Source organism: Chiloscyllium punctatum, chromosome 21 (assembly GCF_047496795.1).
Source record: "Chiloscyllium punctatum isolate Juve2018m chromosome 21, sChiPun1.3, whole genome shotgun sequence".
NCBI classification, from domain to species: Eukaryota; Metazoa; Chordata; class Chondrichthyes; order Orectolobiformes; family Hemiscylliidae; genus Chiloscyllium; species Chiloscyllium punctatum.
In genome coordinates this window covers 5,175,773-5,196,977 of record NC_092759.1, presented here as the reverse complement: position 1 = coordinate 5,196,977, position 21,205 = coordinate 5,175,773, and the positions used below count along the sequence as shown (strand labels likewise).

The following is a 21,205-nucleotide window of genomic DNA, read 5'->3' as shown; positions in this document are numbered from 1 at the left end:
TTGCTTCAGTATTGCTGCGGCCAAAATCCTGGAACTCCTTACCTCATACTGTGTCTGGATGTCCCCTGAACTGTAGCTGTTCGAGAATCCCAACCTCACGGAAGCAGGCCATTTGAGTCCACACTAAAGATCATCGCACCCACACCCATCCCTACTCCTACTCCTGCACTTCCCATGGTTAATCCACCTAACCTGTACATCCCTGAACACTATGGGTAATTTAGCATAGCCAATCTATCCTAACCTGCACATCCCTGGGCACTATAGCACGGCCAATCCACCCTTACCTGCACATTTTTGGATTGTGGGAGGAAACTGGAGCATCTGGAGGAAACCCATGCAGACACAGACACGGGGGAGAATGTGCAAACTCCGCACAGACAGTCGCCCGAGGCTGGAATCGAACCCAGGTCCCTGGCGCTGTGAGGCAGCAGTGCTAACTGCTGAGCCACCGTGCCACCCTCACTCAGCACCACCACCACCATCATCACCACCACCACCACCACCACCACCACCACCACCACCACCACCACCACCACCACCACCACCACCACCACCACCACCACCACCACCACCACCACCACCACCACCACCACCACCACCACCACCACCACCACCACCACCACCACCACCACCACCACCACCACCACCGTTTTCCAGGGCGGTTAATGGAAGCAAATGCTAGCCCTCACATGTCCTAAGAATGACATAAAGATTAGAATAACACTATTAATGACACAGAGTCAGGCCATTTGACCCATCTACTCTGTCGTGGTGCTTCAGTCCTATACAAGCCTCCTCCCACTTTCACCGGACCTCCTGTGCATCTTTGTTTCTCCCTTGTGTTTATTCAGTTTCTCTTCAGGCTCATCAACATTGTCCACACATTCCTCTGTGTGTGTGTGTGTGTGTGTGTGTGTGTGTGTGTGTGTTTGTGTTTGTGTGTGTGTGTGTAATCTCACCTTTCCAAAGTACGTGTTTGGCAGTTTAATCTCAAGGTGATGGTTGCCGTCGAACCTGACCATCAGCCCAAACCTGGTCTCGAGGACGTTGTAGATGCCGCTGGAGTAGATGTTGACTCCGGCCACGTTGTCCTCAAATGGTGTCCTGATCAGTTTATCATTGAGCTGCAAAGGAGGAACGACAAGGGACAAGCTACAATTACTAAACTGGCAAGTGTGGGTCACTCTCAGGAAAGCCGCGGTCGACAATTCAGCACGTGAAAACTGTGGAGAGCTCGCTGTTGGGGCAATACTAGACTGATCTCCCAGTGGGAGAAAGTGAGGACTGCAGATGCTGGAGATCAGAGTTGAGAGCGTGGTGCTGGAAAAGCACAGCAGGTCAGGCAGCGTCCGATGAGCAGGAGAATAGATTAGATTAGATTACTTACAGTGTGGAAACAGGCCCTTCAGCCCAACAAGTCCACACCGCCCCGCTGAAGTGCAACCCACCCATACCGTGACATTTACCCCTTACCTAACACTATGGGCAATTTAGCATGGCCAATTTACCTGACCTGCACATCTTTGGAGTGTGGGAGGAAACCGGAGCAACCGGAGGAAACCCACCAGATGTTTCGGGCATAAGCCTGGCATAGACATGAGAGGGAACATAGTCTATTGCTCTCAGCAGAAGGGTCTGACTAAAGGGGGCATAGATTTAAAGGTAGAGGTTGATTGGTGCATGGCATGAGTGGATCAGAGAGGCAGACACGCCCAACTCATCTGGACATGCAGGCCAAATGTTGCAACCAGGAGAGCTACAAACTGAATTCTGGGAAGAGGGATTACGCAGATTAGCATGGTAACGATGGGTAGAGTGGTCTCTTTCCCTGCCATTAGCTTTCTGTGATGCTTAAGATGTGTCGGACATTGATCCCCATTGCTAAGGGCTGTAGGTATGTCAGCTATTTCACTTTTCCCATTGACCACTGAGAATCTGGGTACCTGTTGCATTCAGAATATAAAAGAATATGAGAGTGTTCCTGTGCTCGCGGGTTTTACAAGTGTGAGTGACTGTGGGAAATTCGACGCTGAATCCCGACCATGCTTACAATGATGTATGACGATGCTGTGGTTTTAAGAGGTTATTTTGTTTCTGTTGTTTCTAAAGAGAGGTTTGAAGACAGAGGCACTAAGTTGTCGAGTTGAAAAACCAGTAAACAGCTTGCCTAGCCTTAGGATTTTTTTAAAAAGCTGGAACAATAGAAGCAGCCTGACTGGGTGTGGTCAAGTTCCGACCCCCGTGAACCAGGGAGTTTACGGTTAGCCTTCAGCAGTTGTTGCTGGGGTCTCAGCAGGATTGGAAGGCAGTGATTCTCTCCCAACTGCTATACTGTCTCTCCCAGAATTGTCTTTTGATGTTTTTTCCTTTCAGATTGCAGAAGTGTATGTGAGACAATTTGTTTTCTGAATTTGCCTTTTTGGCAAGAGTGTATCTATGGGCTGTTACTGTTTAGCAATAAGATAATCTATTATTCTGTTAAGTTTTCCAGTAGAGTTAAGCTACTCCAAGTTCTCTTTCTTTTGTTGTATTTTAACTATAGTGTTTGAATAAATTATGTTTTGTTAAACATTGAGTAGTTTGACCATTTGCATTGTATCTGGAGCAGAGCACCTCACATTTACCTTTGAAAATAGGAAAACGTTAGGGTCTCGGCTACTTTCTTCATATATTTTGAAGGGGGTCTGCTCTGGTCCATAAGAGATGTGAGGAGAGGCTGTGCCTTGTAGGCCCCCAATCTGGAACAGAGTCCCTTCCTCAGCTCATGGCTGAAGGAGCCCAGTTTCCAAACCCCACAGCCCATTACCACCTCTCCTGAGAGCAGTTGGTGGATCAGGTCTCGTCAGAAGGTTCAAACCCTGCCCAAGCACATAGTCTTTTCAATTAAGAACAGGTTGTAGTGTCTGCCCTCTCAAAGTGGGACTAAGACACCTCATATCTCTGTCCCAAGGGAACTCTCTTCGACCAACTGGGCTAATATTTATCCCTCAGCAAATGCCACTAGAGTTAATATTTCTGGAATCTTGCTGTGCACCAACTGGCTGGCATGTTTCCTGCGTTGTCATTCACAGTACTGCTTCACTTTAGAAATACTTTAGAATATTGGGGCACCCAAATATCAATGCAGAATTAATATTACTTCCCCGCCGTCCTTCTAACGACAGCAATATCTCCTGGAAAAAACATACAGGATTACTGAGTGATGCTGTTAGTGAGGGACAGTGACAATCTGATTGACAAAATGTGGAAAATCAGCCCCTTGTCTAGTCTGCAGCTGGGATTGGAACAGGAGGAGGCTATTCAGCCCCTCAAGCCCGCCTGACTGCAATTCCACTTACTTGTACAGGTAGAAGATCCTTTATCCGAAACGCTCGGGACCAGCTGTTTCTCGGAATTCGGAATTTTTCGGTTTTCAGAATAAGTGACGGTGTAACGGTGAAATTTTTAAAAAATCTTACCGGAGGAGCAGACTTCTAAGCAAGAACGTGCTTGGCCACGGGTCCCCCCCACTCCCCGCCCACCCCCACCCCCGTGTCGCGTCTGAGTGACACGCGTCGACCAAGTGTCAAATTGGGTCACCTGTTTGTTCTCCAAACAGCCTTGTTAATAATAAAACAAAACTTCCACAGAAAAACCTTCGGATTTCGGAGCGTTTTGGATTTTGGATGTTCGGATAAAGGGTGTTCTCCCTGTACTATCCCCATGTCCCTTTCTGTGATTGGTGTGTAGAAACTGAGTCATCTCACAGCTGTCGGTGAGAGAGAGTTACAAAGAGTCATCAGTCTCTGAGTGAGGGAAACCCCCTCCTCACCCCCACCTTAAAAGGCCTGCCCCTTATTCAGAGACTGTGTCCCTTGGGTCTCGACCCCCCCGGACCCCAGACAGGGGAATTGTGCTTTCTGCACTTACTCGATTTTGCAGTTTTGTATAAAATGACACCTCATTTCTCTACACAACGGACTCGGTCTTTTCAATTTCTCCTCATAAAATAACCCAGGGATTAGTATGATTAATGAACTAATTAGAATCTTTAAAAGAATGAACTTTAAGACAAGAATTATTCTTGTAAAGGTCCCCTGAGTAAAGTCGTTACCTCATAGAAAGTGACGCCTTTTGAATAATCACTTTGATTGGTTGCCTGATTCTAATTATTTGAAATGATCCTTTACACCCAGTGGCAGAAACTGCCCTGGTAGGGGTTAACCCCTCAGAAAACAAACAGGAAATGACATCACCACAAACCCCAGGAACCCCCATCCAGGACAAACATATAAATAGAAAGCAGGAGACAACAGCTTCGCTTCACTTGGAGGTCGCCACTGATCATGTGACCTAACCAGGTAATGAAACGTCTGGATATCAAACCTACAGCTCAGCGAGCAAACCTACACCCTAAAGGGGTTAACCTAATTAATCTGCTCAGGTTGCAAGATGCAGCCACGGAAATCCAAACTGGTCTTCGTAAAGACCCGTGAGGCCTGGCCGCAGGAACCAAACCAGTTCCCCCCCCCCCCCCCCCCCCCCCACCCACCCCAGCAGCTATGTCATTCTGCAGGGACCCACCAGCAACCTCCTGCTCTTCTGCATGGCGATGTTCAGGCCTTCGACCGCGATGTGCACCTCGCTGAGGTAGGAGGCGTACGGCATGCCCCGCTCCTCGTTCTTGCCGCTGATGGTGAACGGCGTGGCCATGGTGGCGTTGCAGACGGTGACCAAGGTGTAGGTGCAGGTGCCCAGGAAGGTGTGCATGACGTTGTCGAAGGTGTAGTAGTGGGGGTCACCAGCAACGTGACAGGAGGCAGTGCCTGTGGGAGGGTGAGGACACACATAAAGGAGACATCACATTGAATCTGTGCCCCTCCTTGAATACAGCGCAATGGGCATTTTCATCCAAGAGCTTTGAGAAATGGACAGAGGATTCTCTCTTGGGGACCCCTTATAAATACCAACAGACCTCAGCCACCCCCAGACTCTCTGTAAATACTGACTCTCTCCCTGGGGGCTCCCAGCTTCAGGGAGCAGCAGGAAGCTTTACTCCCTTTAAATATTGACACATCCGTAGGAACCTCCCGTCCACCCTGAGCACAATGTTCTCCCACCCCCAGCACCCCTTGCGCGGTCAACATGAGAAAGAAGTCGGGTGGCCATTTCTGGGATCTTCCTGTGTGCAGATTGGGTGCTGTTCAGGACAAGCTGTCAGACATCCTGGAAGATGGAGGATTTGCGTTCAGGACGTTTGAGGTGAATCGCAGAGTTGGTGAATTGTCGGGAGTGCAAAATAATCCGTTCCCCTTGCTTCGGGGCACGTGACTCTTGGATCAAGCCGATCGCAGGGATCCTGTAATGTGCATGTCCCGCCACCGCATGGCACTGTTGCGCCATGTGCCAACTGGAGCCTCTCAAACTTTCGACCAGAGATAGCCCATTCCTGGGACCTGCTGAAAAGCAGTGATTGAGTCTAATGTTCGAGGGTTAGGGAACTGTTGTTAGATCGGAGGGTGGAGTCAGAGGCAGGAGAGACAGGATGTGGCCCGTTTTCATGCCGGGAGGTGCTCTGTGTCGTGGTTACACGCCCAGTTTGAACGTCAGGGACAAGATCTCGTGGGAAGTGGGTGAGGTAGATGTGCTGGCTATGTGGCTGGAGGAAAAATGGTTCATGGAGGAGTTGAGTGGGTTTGTGAGGGCTACTTGGGTGGGATGGGTAGACAGGTTAGATCGTGAGGAAGGGTGATACTTATAAAGTCAGCTTCTAATTTGGACACAGTGTTATCATTGAGTTAGATAACACTACCCCCCCCATCAAACACTCTCAGGACAGGGACAGCACGGGGTTAGATACGGAGTAAAGCTGCCTCTACACTGTCTCCCCATCAAACACTCCCAGGACAGAGACAGCACGGGGTTAGGTACAGCGTAAAGCTCCCTCTACACCGTCCCCATAAAACACTCCCAGGGACAGGGACAGGGACAGTACGGGGTTAGATACAGAGTAAAGCTGCCTGACCTTTACACCGCTGAGGCTAAACGCCAGCTCGCAGACACCTCCACCTACTGCCCCCTTGACCATGACCCCACCTCCCACCACCAAACCATCATCTCCCAGACCATCCATAACCTCATCACCTCAGGGGATCTCCCATCCACCGCCTCCAACCTCATCGTCCCACAACCCCGCACTGCCCGTTTCTACCTCCTGTCCAAAATCCACAAACCTGACTGCCCCGGCTGACCCATTGTCTCAGCCTGCTCCTGCCCCACCGAACTCATCTCTGCATACCTCGACACGGTCCTGTCCCCCTTAGTCCAAGAACTCCCCACCTACGTTCGGGACACCACCCACGCCCTCCACCTCCTCCATGATTTTCGCTTCCCCGGTCCCCAACGCCTTATCTTCACCATGGACATCCAGTCCCTGTACACCTCCATCCCCCATCACGAAGGACTCAAAGCCCTCCGCTTCTTCCTTTCCCGCCATACCAACCAGTACCCTTCCACTGACACCCTCCTTCGACTGACTGAACTGGTCCTCACCCTGAACAACTTCTCTTTCCAATCCTCCCAATTCCTCCAAACCAAAGGAGTAGCCATGGGCACCCACATGGGCCCCAGCTATGCCTGCCTCTTTGTAGGATATGTGGAACAGTCCATCTTCCGCAGCTACACTGGCACCACCCCCACCTTTTCCTCCGCTACATCGATGACTGTATCGGCGCTGCCTCGTGCTCCCACGAGGAGGTTGAACAGTTCATCCACTTTACTAACACCTTCCATCCCGACCTCAAATTTATCTGGACCGTCTCAGACTCCTCCCTCCCCTTCCTAGACCTCTCCATTTCTACCTCGGGCGACCGAATCAACACGGACGTTTACTATAAACCGACCGACTCCCACAGCTTCTTAGACTACACCTCCTCCCACCCTGCCCCCTGTAAAAACGCCATCCCATATTCCCAATTCCTTCGTCTCTGCCGCATCTGCTCCCAGGAGGACCAATTCCAATACCGAACAACCCAGATGGCCTCCTTCTTCAAAGACCGCAATTTCCCCCCAGACGTGGTTGACGTTGCTCTCCACCGCATCTCCTCCACTTCCCGCTCCTCCGCCCTTGAGCCCCGCCCGTCCAACCACCACCAGGACAGAAACCCACTGGCCCTCACCAACCACCCCACCAACCTCCAGATACATCGTATCATCCTTCGTCATTTCTGCCACCTCCAAACGGACCCCACCACCAGGGATATATTTCCCTCCCCTCCCCTATCAGCGTTCCAAAAAGACCATTCCCTCCGTGACTCCCTCGTCAGGTCTACACCCCCTCACCAACCCAACCTCCACTCTCCGCACCTTCCCGTGCAACCGCAAGAAATGCAAAACTTGCGCCCACACCTCCCCCCTTACTTCCCTCCAAGGCCCCAAGGGATCCTTCCATATCCGTCAGAAATTCACCTGCACCTCCACACACATCATTTACTGCATCTGCTGCACCCGATGTGGCCTCCTGTATATTGGGGAGACAGGCCGCCTACTTGCGGAACGTTTCAGAGAACACCTCTGGGACACCCCACCAACCAACCCAACTGCCCCTTGGGTCAATACTTCAACTCCCCCTCCCACTCCACCAAGGACATGCAGGTCCTTGGCCTCCTCCATCGCCAGACCATGGCAACACGACGGTTGGAGGAAGAGCGCCTCATCTTCCGCCTGGGAACCCTCCAACCACAAAGGATGAACTCAGACTTCTCCGCCTTCCTCATTTCCCCTCCCCCCACCTTGTCTCAGTCCCAACCCTCAAACTCAGCACCACCTTCCTAACCTGTAATCTTCTTCCCGACCTCTCCACCCCCACCCCCTCTCTCCGGCCTATCACCCTCACCTTAACCTCCTTCCACCTATTGCATTCCCAACGCCCCTCCCCCAAGTCCCTCCTCCCTACCTTTTATCTTAGCCTGCTTGGCACACTTTCCTCATTCCTGAAGAAGGGATCATGCCCGAAACGTCGATTCTCCTGTTCCTTGGATGCTGCCTGAGCTGCTGCGCTTTTCCAGCACCACATTTTCAGCTCATACACTGTCCCACCATCAAACACTCCCCAGGACAGGGATAGCACGGGGTTAGATACAGAGTAAAGCTCCCTCTACACTGTCCCACCATCAAACACTCCCAGGACAGGGATAGCACGGGGTTAGATACAGAGTAAAGCTCCCTCTACACTGTCCCACCATCAAACACTCCCAGGACAGGGATAGCATGGGGTTAGATACAGAGTAAAGCTCCCTCTACGCTGTCCCACCATCAAACACTCCCCAGGACAGGTACAGCACGGGGTTAGATACAGAGTAAAGCTCCCTCTACACTGTCCCACCATCAAACACTCCCCAGGACAGGGATAGCATGGGGTTAGATACAGAGTAAAGCTCCCTCTACACTGTCCCCCCATCAAACACTCCCAGGACAGGGACAGCATGGGGTTAGATACAGAGTAAAACTCCCTCTACACTATCCCCCCATCAAACACTCCTAGGACAGGGACAGCACGGAGTTAGATACAGAGTAAAGCTCCCTCTACACTGACCCCCCCATCAAACACTCCCAGGACAGGGACAGCACAGGGTTAGATACAGAGTAAAGCTCCCTCTACACTGACCCCCCATCAAACACTCCCAGTCACTGTACTAATTCAAGTGCATGATACAGTCACACTGACACTCAGGTACATAAAGTGCAGAACTCATTGCGGCCTGTATCTTGCTGACTGACCTGATGTGATACAGCCCAGGTCACCGTCCAACACCTTGCACTTGTCCAGGGGTCCACACTGCCACTCCTCACAGGTGATGTTGCTGGGGCTGGAGCAGGTGCAGCGTTCGGTGCAGTTTCCATTGGCCATCCAGGACTCTCCCAGCTGCCGAGACATTGACAGGGATATCAGTGATTTTAATTACTCCCTCTCCATGTGCCATTTTCTGCTGCTCTGTGCGGTACCTCGATCCCCAGTGGACTCTGTGCTCACTGACCCAGGCTGGCTCCCTGACTGGCAACAAATTGGTTTTACAATCCTCAACCCACATTCAGTTGTTACGTCCTTCAGCCCCAAGCTCTCTGACAACAGTGTGACCGTCTGGAGGTGGCTATTTCTATGGGGGGGTTGGGGGGGGGTGCGCAGCATGGTGGCATGGTGGCTCAGTGGTGAGCCACTGCTGCCTCACAGTGCCAGGTTCGATTCCAGCCTCGGGTGACTGACTGTGTGGAGTTTGCACATTCTCCCCCCGTGTCCGCGTGGGTTTCCCCTGGGTGCTCCGGTTTCCTCTCACACTCCAGGGATGTGCAGGTTAGGGTGGATTGGCCGTGCTAAATTACCCATAGTGCCCAGGGACATGCAGGATAGGGTGGATTGACCATGCTACATTACCCATAGTGCCCAGGGATGTGCAGGTTAGGGTGGATTGGCCATGCTACATTACCCATAGTGCTAAGGGATGTGCGGGTTAGGGTGGATTGGCCGAGCTAAATTACCCATAGTGCCCAGGGATGTGTAGGTTAGGGTGGATTGGCCATGCTACATTACCCATAGTGCCCAGGGATGTGTAGGTTAGGGTGGATTGGCCATGCTACATTACCCATAGTGTAATGGGAGTCTGAGTAAACTGAGTCAAAATTCTCTGGAGCTTAGAGGAATGAGAGATGCTCCTGTTGAAATCTGAAGGGGTTTGACAGGGTAGACATTGAGATTGTTTTCCCCTGGTCACAAAATCGATGCAGGGGAGGCCGGTCTCAGGATGTGGGCTTGATCTTTTCGGACTGAGATGTGGAGAAATTCCTTCAGGCAGAGGGCAGGAAATCTCTGGAATTTTCTCCCGCACGGGGGATGCTCTTATCATGGAAAGCTGGGATTGCCAGATCTTTACTGTCTGAAGGGATTGAACGGATAGAGGGAATGGGGACAGGAAGGTGGAGTTGCAGCCCAGTATCACGTTGGCTCGGTGGTTAGCGCTGCTGCCTCATTGGACCCGGGTTCGATTCCCGCCTCAGGCGACTGTCTGTGTGGAGTTTGCACATTCTCCCCTGTGTCTGCGTGGGTTTCCTCCTACAGTCCAAAGATGCCCAGGTTAGGACGGATCAGCTACATTGCCCCATAGTGTGCAGGAACGAGCAGGCTGGATGGGTTAGCCGTGGGAAATGACGGAATAGAGGGGGGAGGTTCTGGGTGGGATACACTTTAGAGGGCCAGTATGGGCTGAATGGCCCGCTTCCACACTGTAGGGCTTGTAAGATTCATTCTACGATCAGCAACAAAAGAAAATATCGACAATAAAAGTATGACTCTCACCCTTTTGGATTCTGTCACTGCAAATCTGCTCACCCTCATACAATCTCTCCACCCCCACTCTCTGCACTGAGTTATTGTGAAGTGTTTGGTGAGTGACTGCTGAGTTACTTACCAGGCGGTAGTTCCTGTCAGGGTCCACACAGCCGCACTGAGTGAAGGGGACGCACTGGTCCCCACTCAAGATGTGGCGCACATCGCAGACACAGTCCTCCACACACGGTCCACTGCAGTCACTGGGGGCTGATAGGTCAGTACAGGACGCAGGGCAGGCACTGGCACAGGGCTCATAGTGACTATTGGCCGGGCAATTCAGAGCTGGCGAGGAGAGAGAGAGAATAAATACTGGGCTACAGGGCACACACACACACACACACACACACAGACACACACAGACACAGACACACACACTGACACAAATAGATACACATCCATGTAGACACATACAGACACAGAGATACATATGCAGATAGACACACACAGACACACACACACACAGACACACTGACACAAATAGATGCACATCCATTTGGACACATACAGACACAGAGACACATATGCAGATAGACACACACGCACACAGACATATAGACACATATTCATATAGACACACAGAAACAAATGGACACACACATACATACACATATAGACACACACGCACACAGACATATAGACACATATTCATATAGACACACAGAAACAAATGGACACACACATACATACACATATAGACACACACGCACACATATAGACACACACATAGACACAGACATATAGATACACATTTATATAGAGACAAACACAGATAGACATACACACACAGACACAGACACATAGACACACACACACTCACATAGACACACATGCACACAGACACACACATAGACGCACACACATAGGCACAGACACAGACATATAGATACACATTCATATAGAGACACACATACATAGACACACATAGACAGGCCACTCAGCCCCCAAGCCTGTCCCATTATTTAATGAGATCATGACTAATCTGCATTTTAACTTCACTCACTTAGTTCTAATTCCCTTAATCCTCTTGCCTAAAACAAATCATCCTGGTTTCAGTTTGAAGATTTTTTGATTGTCACTCTCTCAGCTACCCACCAGCCTCAATAGGGAGGGAGTTACAAAAACCCACACTCCCTGCTGTATGAAGAAGGGCTGCATGCCTTGAACTTATCTCACTGACCATGTGCACAAGGTTGCAAATATTCTTCAACAAAACATCACAAGTTTATGACACAATAGAAAAAAAGGATAAATGACAGTTTAGAAAGATCTAACATAAGCAGAAAAACAACATTATCCTTTACAGATACTCAATCTCAAAGAACTTTCACTCCTAACTCAATTCTCATTTCATGGACTTTTCCCATTTTTCCTTCTAGGAAAGCCAAGATAATTTTTGACTCTCCAAGAGTGTTGGAAAGGGTCTTTCTTTCAAGTCCCAACAACTTGAAGATGTTTACACACCTCTACTTCTGCTCAGGCGACTCGTTGCCCCTGACCTGACAACGTGACTGCCTTGCTAAGAGGAAACTGTTCTCCGAGCTGAACTGAAGTCAAAACTAAACCAAGCGGCCTCTGATCTGTCTTTCTGTGTCTGTCCTTTTCATTTATCTTCATCCATTAACACCACAGATGTCCTTCACTCAATCTCATACCTCCCTGGAAATGTTCCAAGTGACTTTCTAAGCTCATTTACAAAGATCCCCTCACAGAACTGGAACCACACATCTGCCTCTATTTTAAAAATCTAAATCCAAAAATACAGTGATATGTGTTGTACATCTTTGATTATAACTAGGTCTCATGTTTTATATAGTTCCAGCATCCCCTTAGCTTGTAGAGTTTGGGTGTTAAAGACCAAATAGTTGGAATGCCTTCTTGACAACTTTATCTATCTGATTGGACACCTTCAGCGATGTGTGGAGACACAGCCCTAGCTCCCTTTGAACCTCTAGGCTGCATAATCAAAGACCCTTCCCACCCAGGTTGCAATCTCTTCCTTCAGGCAGAAGATACGCATGGACCAACACATTCTTCCCGACTGTTATCAGACTTCTGAATGGGCCTCTCAAATTCCAAATATAATGCTTATCCTGCTCTTTCACTGCAACCGTAACATTGTATTCCTCACTTTGTTCTATTGGATTAAATTCCCTACAGTGTGGAAACAGGCCCTTTGGCCCAACCAGTCCACACCAACCCTCTGAACCCATTTCCCTCTGACTAATTGGCCTCATACTAAGGGCAAAGTGAGGACTGCAGATGCTGGTGATCTGAGCTGAAAATGTGTTGCTGGAAAAGCGCAGCAGGTCAGTCAGCATCCAAGGAGCAGGAGAATCGACGTTTCGGGCATAAGCTGAAGAAGGGCTTATGCCCGAAATGTCGATTCTCCTGTTCCTTGGATGCTGCCTGACCTGCTGCACTTTTCCAGCAACACATTTTCAGCTCATACTAAGGGCAATTTAGCATGGCCAATTCGCCCGACCTGCAGATCTTTGGACTGTGGGAGGAAACCAGCCCACCCAGAGGAAACCCACAGGGAGAATGTGCAAACTCCACACAGACAGTTGCCTGAGGTGGGAATCGAACCCAGGCCCTTGGTGCTGTGAGGCAGCAGTGCTAACCACTGAGCCCCCCCTCTTCCCTAATGCACTTTGTATTGTATGATCTGCTTATCCTGTGCACAAAACAAAACTTTTCACTGTCCCTAGGTACATGGAACAATAATAAATCAAATCAAATCAGAGCTCTGCTTCTGAGAACTTGGACAAAATTCTTTGTTGCTGCATTGAAGAGTCTCTCCTGCACTCCTGAGTGAGTCCACCGTAAAGTCACATTGACCAGACAGAGGATTAACTTACGGCAGAAGGTCTGGTTTCTCCAGCTGACGGGGAATCCGGCTTTGGCGCAGAGTGTGGCATAGGATGCCAGGGTGAAACAGAGTGATGCCATGTCACCAGTCCCACAGGACATGTCGTACACACAGTCCTCAAAGTAGCTCTCTGGTGGGATGTGCGTGTTGCACTCTCGGAAGGGACCTTCAGCAGACAGAACAGAAGCAATCACTGGACTAGCCTCAACAACAGCACGCATTTACCTGGCACCTTTTAACAGGGAAGCCAGTGTGGACCAGGTAATGGTTGGAACAAACACAGAGGGACCCTGGGGAATTCTAGGATGGGAGAAGATGTAAGGAGGAGGGAGGGAGAGTGCGGGGGGGCGGGGGGCAAGATCAGGGAAGGGTTTGATCCTACCTCCCGACCTCAGAGTTGCCTTGGAGAGAGCTGGTGTGAATGTCTGCACTAGCTCACTCAGAACCCACTCTGAAGGTGACACCTCTCCCCCCCCCCCCAGGGTTCTCCGAAGTGAAAGAATTGACAACGGCCTCTCTGAAACCAGAGCCCTCCGAGCTTGGTCCCTCCTTCCTGAGGTAGGGGGCCGAGAACTGAACCCAGACGGACATTTGACCAGAGGTCTCACTGACACGTGCCGAAAGCAGCAATGAAGAAAGTTGAGAAGATTTTATTTTCCTCAAGGAGGGTTTGTACTTTCGCAATAGGTATGAGATCAGGCAGTAAAACCATCCACGTATCTATATTTTTGTTATATTTATAATCATTGGACAATTAGGTTGGCACTGGTGGTGTGCCAGGGTACGGTAGGTTGCTTGTCGCGGACTTTAACCGGACTGATTGCGGTTTGAACTGGCTTTGATACCAGTGGACTCTGTGCCAGCCCTCCCTTGGCACAAGCATCGCCAACCTCAGGGGCTCACCAACACTTTCCCTCCCTTCCCTTTTTCCACTGGGTGGCCCAGAGGGAGCATTGGTGCTCATCACGGTGGACCCTGGGGGCACTGAGTGCCGGCAGCTGTGGGGGGGGGGTGGGCCCAACTGTGTCTTCACCATGAGGGTGTCGCCCCAGTCTGGGGCAGGGATAGGGGCTTGTAGAGTAGGTGGGCACCAAGAGGACGTGATACCATGGCCCCTCACTCTCCCACATCCTATTGTCAAGCCATGAGGGGATCCGTCTTTGGGACTGTGCGCGTCTAAGGCAATCGTTTGTGTATATTTCTCGTTGGACTGTGAGGATCTAAGTGTCCCACGGGAACCAGGGTGAGCTCGCTCGGTGGATCCAAACTGTAGGCCATCGAACTCACAGAAAGTAGTGGTGACCAGTAACTAGTTGTGTTCAGCAGGGATCAGTGTTGGGGCCTTTCTTGTTGGTAGTACTGTTATAGTTGTAGAGTAAAAGTTGTATTTTTTTAAGGTTAAATCTAAGGGGTCCACAATTATGTGGATACAACTTTTGACGGGCTGAAATTCATGTTACAGTCCAAAATAGGGGTTTTACGGGAAAACTGAGCTCAGCTGAGCTGCAGACAAAGGGAGGTTATCACCTCATTCTGACCTGTCTGAAACTTATGTGGCAATTCTTCCAATTCTCTCCATTTTATCTTGGTGTTTTAGTTTCTTAGATTAATACTGAAGCTTTCATTTCTGATAAACAAGTCATCAGACATTTGACTCTCATACAGTCTCAACAATCACTGTAGATGTAACATTTATGGACAAGATATTACCTTGACCCACAAATGTTGATCTGTTACCTGTGAGGAATGAAGGTCGACTCTTACACGAGATATATGGAAAATTCCAGAACTTTTGAGCAAAAATAGGGAGCCGTCTTTTATACGAGGTCAACTTTTACTTAAGTATGTACAGAGTATATGAACGCTCTGGGTGGGTGGTCTGGTTAGTAAGTTGGTGAGGGTTCCAACCTTGGTGGAGTTACAGACATTGAGGCGGACTGTCAGAAGATACGGCAGCATATCGATAGATTGCAGATTTGGGCAGAGAAATGACAGATGGAGTTTAATCCAGCCAAACGCGAGGCAATGCATTGATCTCAGCATACAGGTCCACAGATCCCTGAGAGGGCAACAGGAGTGGTCAAGAAGGCGTAACAGCATGTGTACCTTCTAGACATCGAACATAAAAGTTGGCAAGTTATGTTACCGCTGCACAAAACTCTGGTTTGGCCACATTTGGAATATTGCGTGCGGTTCTGGCACGCTACTAGAAGGACATAGATGCTTTGGAGAGGGTGCAGAGAAGGTTTACCGGGATGGTGCCTGGTCTGGGGGGCGGGGGGGGGAGGTTTAGTTATGAGGAGTGGTTGGATAAACTTGGATAGCTTTCGCCGGAAGGCTGACGACCTGACAGAGAGCGACAAAATTACGAAAGGCGGATGGTCAGAGGTTTTTTTTTTCCCCCAGGGTGGAAATGTCGACCATGAGAAAACACAAGGGGAGAGGAGGAAAGTTATGGGAGGAGTGCAGGGGGAAATGTTTCACCCAGGGGGTGGTGGGTGTCTGGAATGCACTGCCAGTGGACGTGGTGGAAGCAGGCACGTTAGCAACGTTTAAGAACAGGAGACAAACACAGGAGTAGAAACCACGCCTGGGCAATACATAGTAGATTAGATTACTTACAGTGTGGAAACAGGCCCTTCGGCCCAACAAGTCCACACCCATACCCCTACATCTACCCCTTATCTAACACAACGGGCAATTTAGTATGGCCAATTCACCTGACCTGCACATCTTTGGACTGTGGGAGGAAACCCGCGCAGACACGGGGAGAATGTGCAAACTCCACACAGTCAGTCGCCTGAGGCGGGAATTGAACCCGGGTCTCTGGAGCTGTAAGGCAGCAGTGCTAACCACTGTGCCACCGTGCCGCCCAATAAGGATCTAAATAAGGATTAGAATTGGTGCAGAATTAGTGGGCCAAAGTTCCGAGTTGTATTGAATTGTATGTCTGTTATAGAATTCATTTGCACATAACCCCTGTGTTTGACTTAAACTAGTGTTTCTGGATTGTCAAAACAGCTCAACCTAGTTCTGTCCAATTCTTATGGACCCGACTGTGGTTTAAATGGCTGGTTCTCGACAATAACCTCCCCCTCTGCTAGTGACGGCTGCTCGGGGGGGGACACTTACCCTTCGGGTCCTTCATAAATCCACAACTCTCGGGTTTCTTAAACTCATCCTTATCGCAGTCCGTGGGAGTATCATCGTGGGTGCACCTATGAACACAGCAGATCGAGCAATCAAATGTGTGAATGCACCGGAGAGAGAGAGAGAGACAGAGAGAGAGAGAGACAGAGAGAGCAGAAGTAATTTGCAAGAATGGCTCCAGGAAAGAGAGATAGATTGAAGAAGTTGGAACCGTTCTCCTTGGTGAGAGGAGGGTAATTTGGTAGAGATTTGAGGAAGCTGGAGAAGCTATTTCCTGATCATAAAAAGGTTTAATGTGATATGCAGATGAAGCAAGGATTGGCCGTGCTAAATTACCCATAGTGTCCAGGGATGTGTAGGTTAGGGTGGATTGGCCATGCTAAATTACCCAGTGTGTCCAGGGATGTGCAGGTTAGGGTGGATTGGCCATGCTAAATTACCCAGTGTGTCCAGGGATGTGCAGGTTAGGGTGGATTGGCCATGCTAAATTACCCATAGTGCCCAGGGATGTATAGGTTAGGGTGGATTGACCATGCTAAATTACCCATAGTGCCCAGGGATGTACAGGTTAGGGTGGATTGGCCATGCTAAATTACCCATAGTGCCCAGGGATGTGCAGGTTAGGGTGGATTGGCCATGCTAAATTACCCATAGTGTCCAGGGATGTACAGGTTAGGGTGGATTGGCCATGCTAAATTACCCATAGTGCCCAGGGATGTACAGGTTAGGGTGGATTGGCCATGCTAAATTACCCATAGTGCCCAGGGATGTGCAGATTAGGGTGGATTGGCCGTACTAAGTTACCCATAGTGCCCAGGGATGTGCAGGTTAGGGTGGATCCTGCAGTACTACTTTGTAGCAGAGGAGGCTATACACAGAGCTTTGGGTCCTAACTTTCTCTCGCCCAATCTACACGGCGAAAACATAACTGGTCATCTGGATCTTGACTTGCTGACTGTTTCTTGCAGGACTACATTTCAAAGGCACTGCATTGGGTGAAGTGTCCTTAAGCGGTTAAAGTTGCAACATGTGCCGCTTTCGTTTCATAAGATGAATGTTGTTTGGTGAATGAAGACAGTACATTCCAGTTCATGTAGGGGACACAGTTCAGTCAATGGCACTCATTGATTGATTCCTGGTAAATACCATTGTCTGTCTCCTCACCCCACTTGCCTCCTCCTCAGGACGTTGACTCCAGTCTGGTGTGGTACACTATGCCTGGACCCACTACGGCATTGAGTAACCCACCTCCTGTCTCCCCAAAACCTGTCCATCGTGTAGAAGGGATGTCAGACATGGGACACTCTCTCCATTTGCCTGAATGTGTGCAGCTCCAACAACACACGAGAAGCTCAACTCCACTCAGGACAGAGCAGCCCGCGTGATTGGCATCACTTTCAATGTTTCTTTCCCTTCAACACTGCTGTAACCCACCAAGACCCCTTCAACACCATCTTGGAGACCCTTGACCTCTTCCATCTCATAGGGTCAAGGCCAGCAGGTGCATGGGAACACCACCCCTCACGGTCCTGACTTGGGAATATATCGGCTGTTCCCTCAGCGTCGTTGGGTCTGAGTCCTGGAACTCCCTCCCTGAGGGCACTGGGTGGGTGTCTGTCTGTGCAGGTTAGGGTGGGACTGCAGCGGTTCAAGAAGGCAGCTTACCTTCTCAAGGGGTAATTAGAGATGGAGCGTTAAATGCTGGGCCCACATCCCATGAACAATTTTTTAAAAATATCATTTGTTTTTAGACTGTAAGGCGTATGGGGATAGGCCAGGTAGGCGGAATTGAGGTAGGGGTCAGCTATGATTGTTTTGAATGATAGAGCAGGCTCGAGGAGTCTGAATGGGCTCATCCTGCACCCATTTCTTAAACCTCTTCCAAAACACTTTGGCTCAGTTGGTAGCGGCCTTATAGCTGTGCCTTAGAAGAAGGTTCTCTGTTCAATGGCCGGAGCACAACACTCAAGGCTGACACCCCAGTGCAGTGCTGGGTGAGTGCTGCACTGCCGGAGGTTCACAGATACAAGCTAATTGGATACATGAACACCAACTAACCACCAAATAACATGACCCCCTCTCACTAGTATCCTCACATATGGATGAGGAAGGACACCACTTCGACTGGGACAACACATCTATCCTCGGACAAGCCAAACAGAGACACGCACGAGAATTCCTAGAAGCATGGCATTCCAACTGAAACTCTATTAACAAACACATTGAGTTAGACCCCATCTACCACCCCCCTGAAAAGAAGAAGATGAAGCGACTTCACCACAGGAAATTACATCGTAACAGGAAATGACATCACCAGCCCAAAGACACCCAAACATATAAATAGAAAGCAGGGAATATCAGCAGTGCTTCGCCTGGAGACCCGCTGAAGATCTTAACTAGTAGGGTGACGAAACGTCTGGAAATGAACCTTCCAGCTCAGCGAGCAAACCTACATCCAGAACCTCAACCTGAGCTACAAATCTTCTCAAAACTTGATATAAGCTAATTGGCCAAAGATTGAAGAGGAATTCAAGATCACAAGACATAGGAGACAGAGTAGACCATTTTGGTCTTGGAAGTAGGAGCTAGAATGGACCATTTGGCCCATCAAGCATACTGTACCATTCAATTTGCTGATGTTGGGTTCAACTCATCCTCTCCTCCCTGCTCCCTATACTTCCTCAATACCTCGAGAGACCAAAACTCTGCCAATCCCAGTCTTAAACATATTCAAAGATGGAGCATCGACAGTCCTCTTGTGGAGAGAATTGCAAAGATTCTCTTCAAGATTAGAGCGGCGCTGGAAAAGCACAGCAGGTCAGGCAGCATCCGAGGAGCAGGAGAACCCACCTCAACTCCTTCCAAGGGCCCAATGGATCCTTCCATATCCGTCGCAAATTCACCTGCACCTCCACACACATCATTTACTGTATCTGCTGCACCCGATCGATTCTCCTGCTCCTCGGATGCTGCCTGGCCTGCTGCGCTTTTCCAGCACTGCACTTTTCAACTTCTGGTCTCCAGCATCTGCAGTTCTCACTTTCCCCTAAAGGTTCTCCTCATCCCAGTCCTCAACGGCAAGTCCCTGAGGAGATTAATTTTCTTTCGAAAAACACTTGACGGGATTTTAAAATGCAGAACAGTAAGGAGCATGGGAAGTAGATTTGTGAGGAGCTCTCTGCGGGGAATACTTGAAAAAGAAACTGCAGGGACGTGGGGAAAGAAACACAGAGAGGGGATAATCAGAGGGGTCTCGAAAGCCAGTATAGGCAGGATGGGTCGAATGGCCTCCTTCTGCTCCGCAAGGTTGTAAATGTGTAACGTAGTTGTGTGGGGCTTCAGTGTGGGACACAGGAGATCAGCTGATATTGCATTTCTTAACAGGTCACTGAGTCAAACTTACTGATTAGCAAGAGTAGACATTAACTAGATTCATACGTTGGGTCATGGACTAACTGTCGGGTCTGGTGGGGGAGGTGTGAGCCATGTCTAATAATGAGATGTATTAACTGGAAATTGAGAAGCATCAGCAAAGGGAAAAATGCAGCGTTAGCGAGGCTGTTATCCAATAAGTAAATTAAAAAGTGCACTTACTCAGTGTCCGGGTCTGATACCAGCCAACTGGCCCCAAATTCAGTAGAGCTGCTGGTGATGTCACCATTGGGCTTGCGTTTGTCATCAGAATGGTCTCCGTTGTAGTCTCCTGCATTCGGGAACAGCAGGGCCTAATGTTAGTCACCGGGCCTGTAGGCGGCGAGGTGCAACCGAGGAAGGAATGGCCAGGATGCAGTTATTGGGGGAGAGGTGTAAATGGGCCGACGTTTCTCGCCTTGATGCCCCAGCAGAAGCCAGAGCCATTGGACGGGGCACCACCAGTGTAGGTTCCACTGGATGGAGCTTGCATTGGGGTAATCGAGCAGGGGTGAGGGAACACTCCAATTTCCCCACCTCAGTTTCCTGAAAGCACTGGCAAGCCTTCCCATCACCCCCCCTCCCCCCCACAACCTGCCATAAAAGTGATGTTTAGATCAAGGCCTACAAGAGGTAGAGGCCTAGTTAAAAGAGGAGCCCCATTTGAATTGGTTGGTTCTGTCTTGGGATTTGGCTGTCTTGACATTTGACGAAAGAATCTTCCTCAGTGCAACTTCTCATGGCAGTGGAGAAGGGGCAGAGAAAGAATTTACAAAGGTGATGTCGGAACTGAGTTGTTGTGACAACCAGCAAGTGACTAGGGCCCTTTCCTCTCGGAGGGATGGTTGGAGAGAGGATGTGAGGAAGAGCAAATCTGAAGACCATGCGTGTGAGAGGGTCACAAGTAGAGAACCTTCCTTTTATAGTCTTCTGTGTGAGGGAGGCCCTGCTGGGCAAGGCCACAACTTGTAGTCAATCCCTCACAGCCCTTTTGAGCTGAGAGCCTTGCTCGGGCCATTTCAGAGACCGGTTACCAGGCAACCGCATCGTTGCGGGCCTAACGTCACATGTAGGCCAGACAGGGTAAGGAGACCAGTGTTCCTTCTCTGAAGGACATCAGCACAAGAGAAATGTCTTTGCCCAGAGAGTCATAGACATGTACAGCACAGAAACAGACCCTTTGGTCCAACCCGTCCATTGGGGAAGGGAATGGGTAAGGTGGGTTACTCTTCAGAGGGTCTTGGTGGGCTGAATGGCCTGTTTTCAAACTCTAGGGATTCCATGAAAATAATCCCAACATCTACAGGAAGGTCACCCAGAGGGTGAAAGGAGGTGACTAGTAGCTTCCTCATAACAAGTCCCATCGATTGAATGGCAGAGTTTCGTCCACTAGTGCTCACACCAATGGCTGT

The 21,205-nt window shown here is 49.7% G+C and overlaps 1 protein-coding gene across 1 annotated transcript in view; it reads right to left on the bottom strand.

Moving 5' to 3' along the window:
• The window catches only part of LOC140492433 (zonadhesin-like), a 146,036-nt gene that overhangs the window by 44,917 nt on the left and 79,914 nt on the right, over positions 1-21,205 (bottom strand). The window contains exons 29-35 of the mRNA XM_072591324.1: positions 19,977-20,085; positions 16,365-16,450; positions 13,222-13,398; positions 10,443-10,645; positions 8,761-8,905; positions 4,567-4,808; positions 963-1,127 (exon numbers count right to left, since the gene is read on the bottom strand). Coding sequence (XP_072447425.1) covers positions 963-1,127; positions 4,567-4,808; positions 8,761-8,905; positions 10,443-10,645; positions 13,222-13,398; positions 16,365-16,450; positions 19,977-20,085 — 1,127 coding nt within the window. The remainder of the gene's footprint in view (positions 1-962; positions 1,128-4,566; positions 4,809-8,760; positions 8,906-10,442; positions 10,646-13,221; positions 13,399-16,364; positions 16,451-19,976; positions 20,086-21,205) is intronic.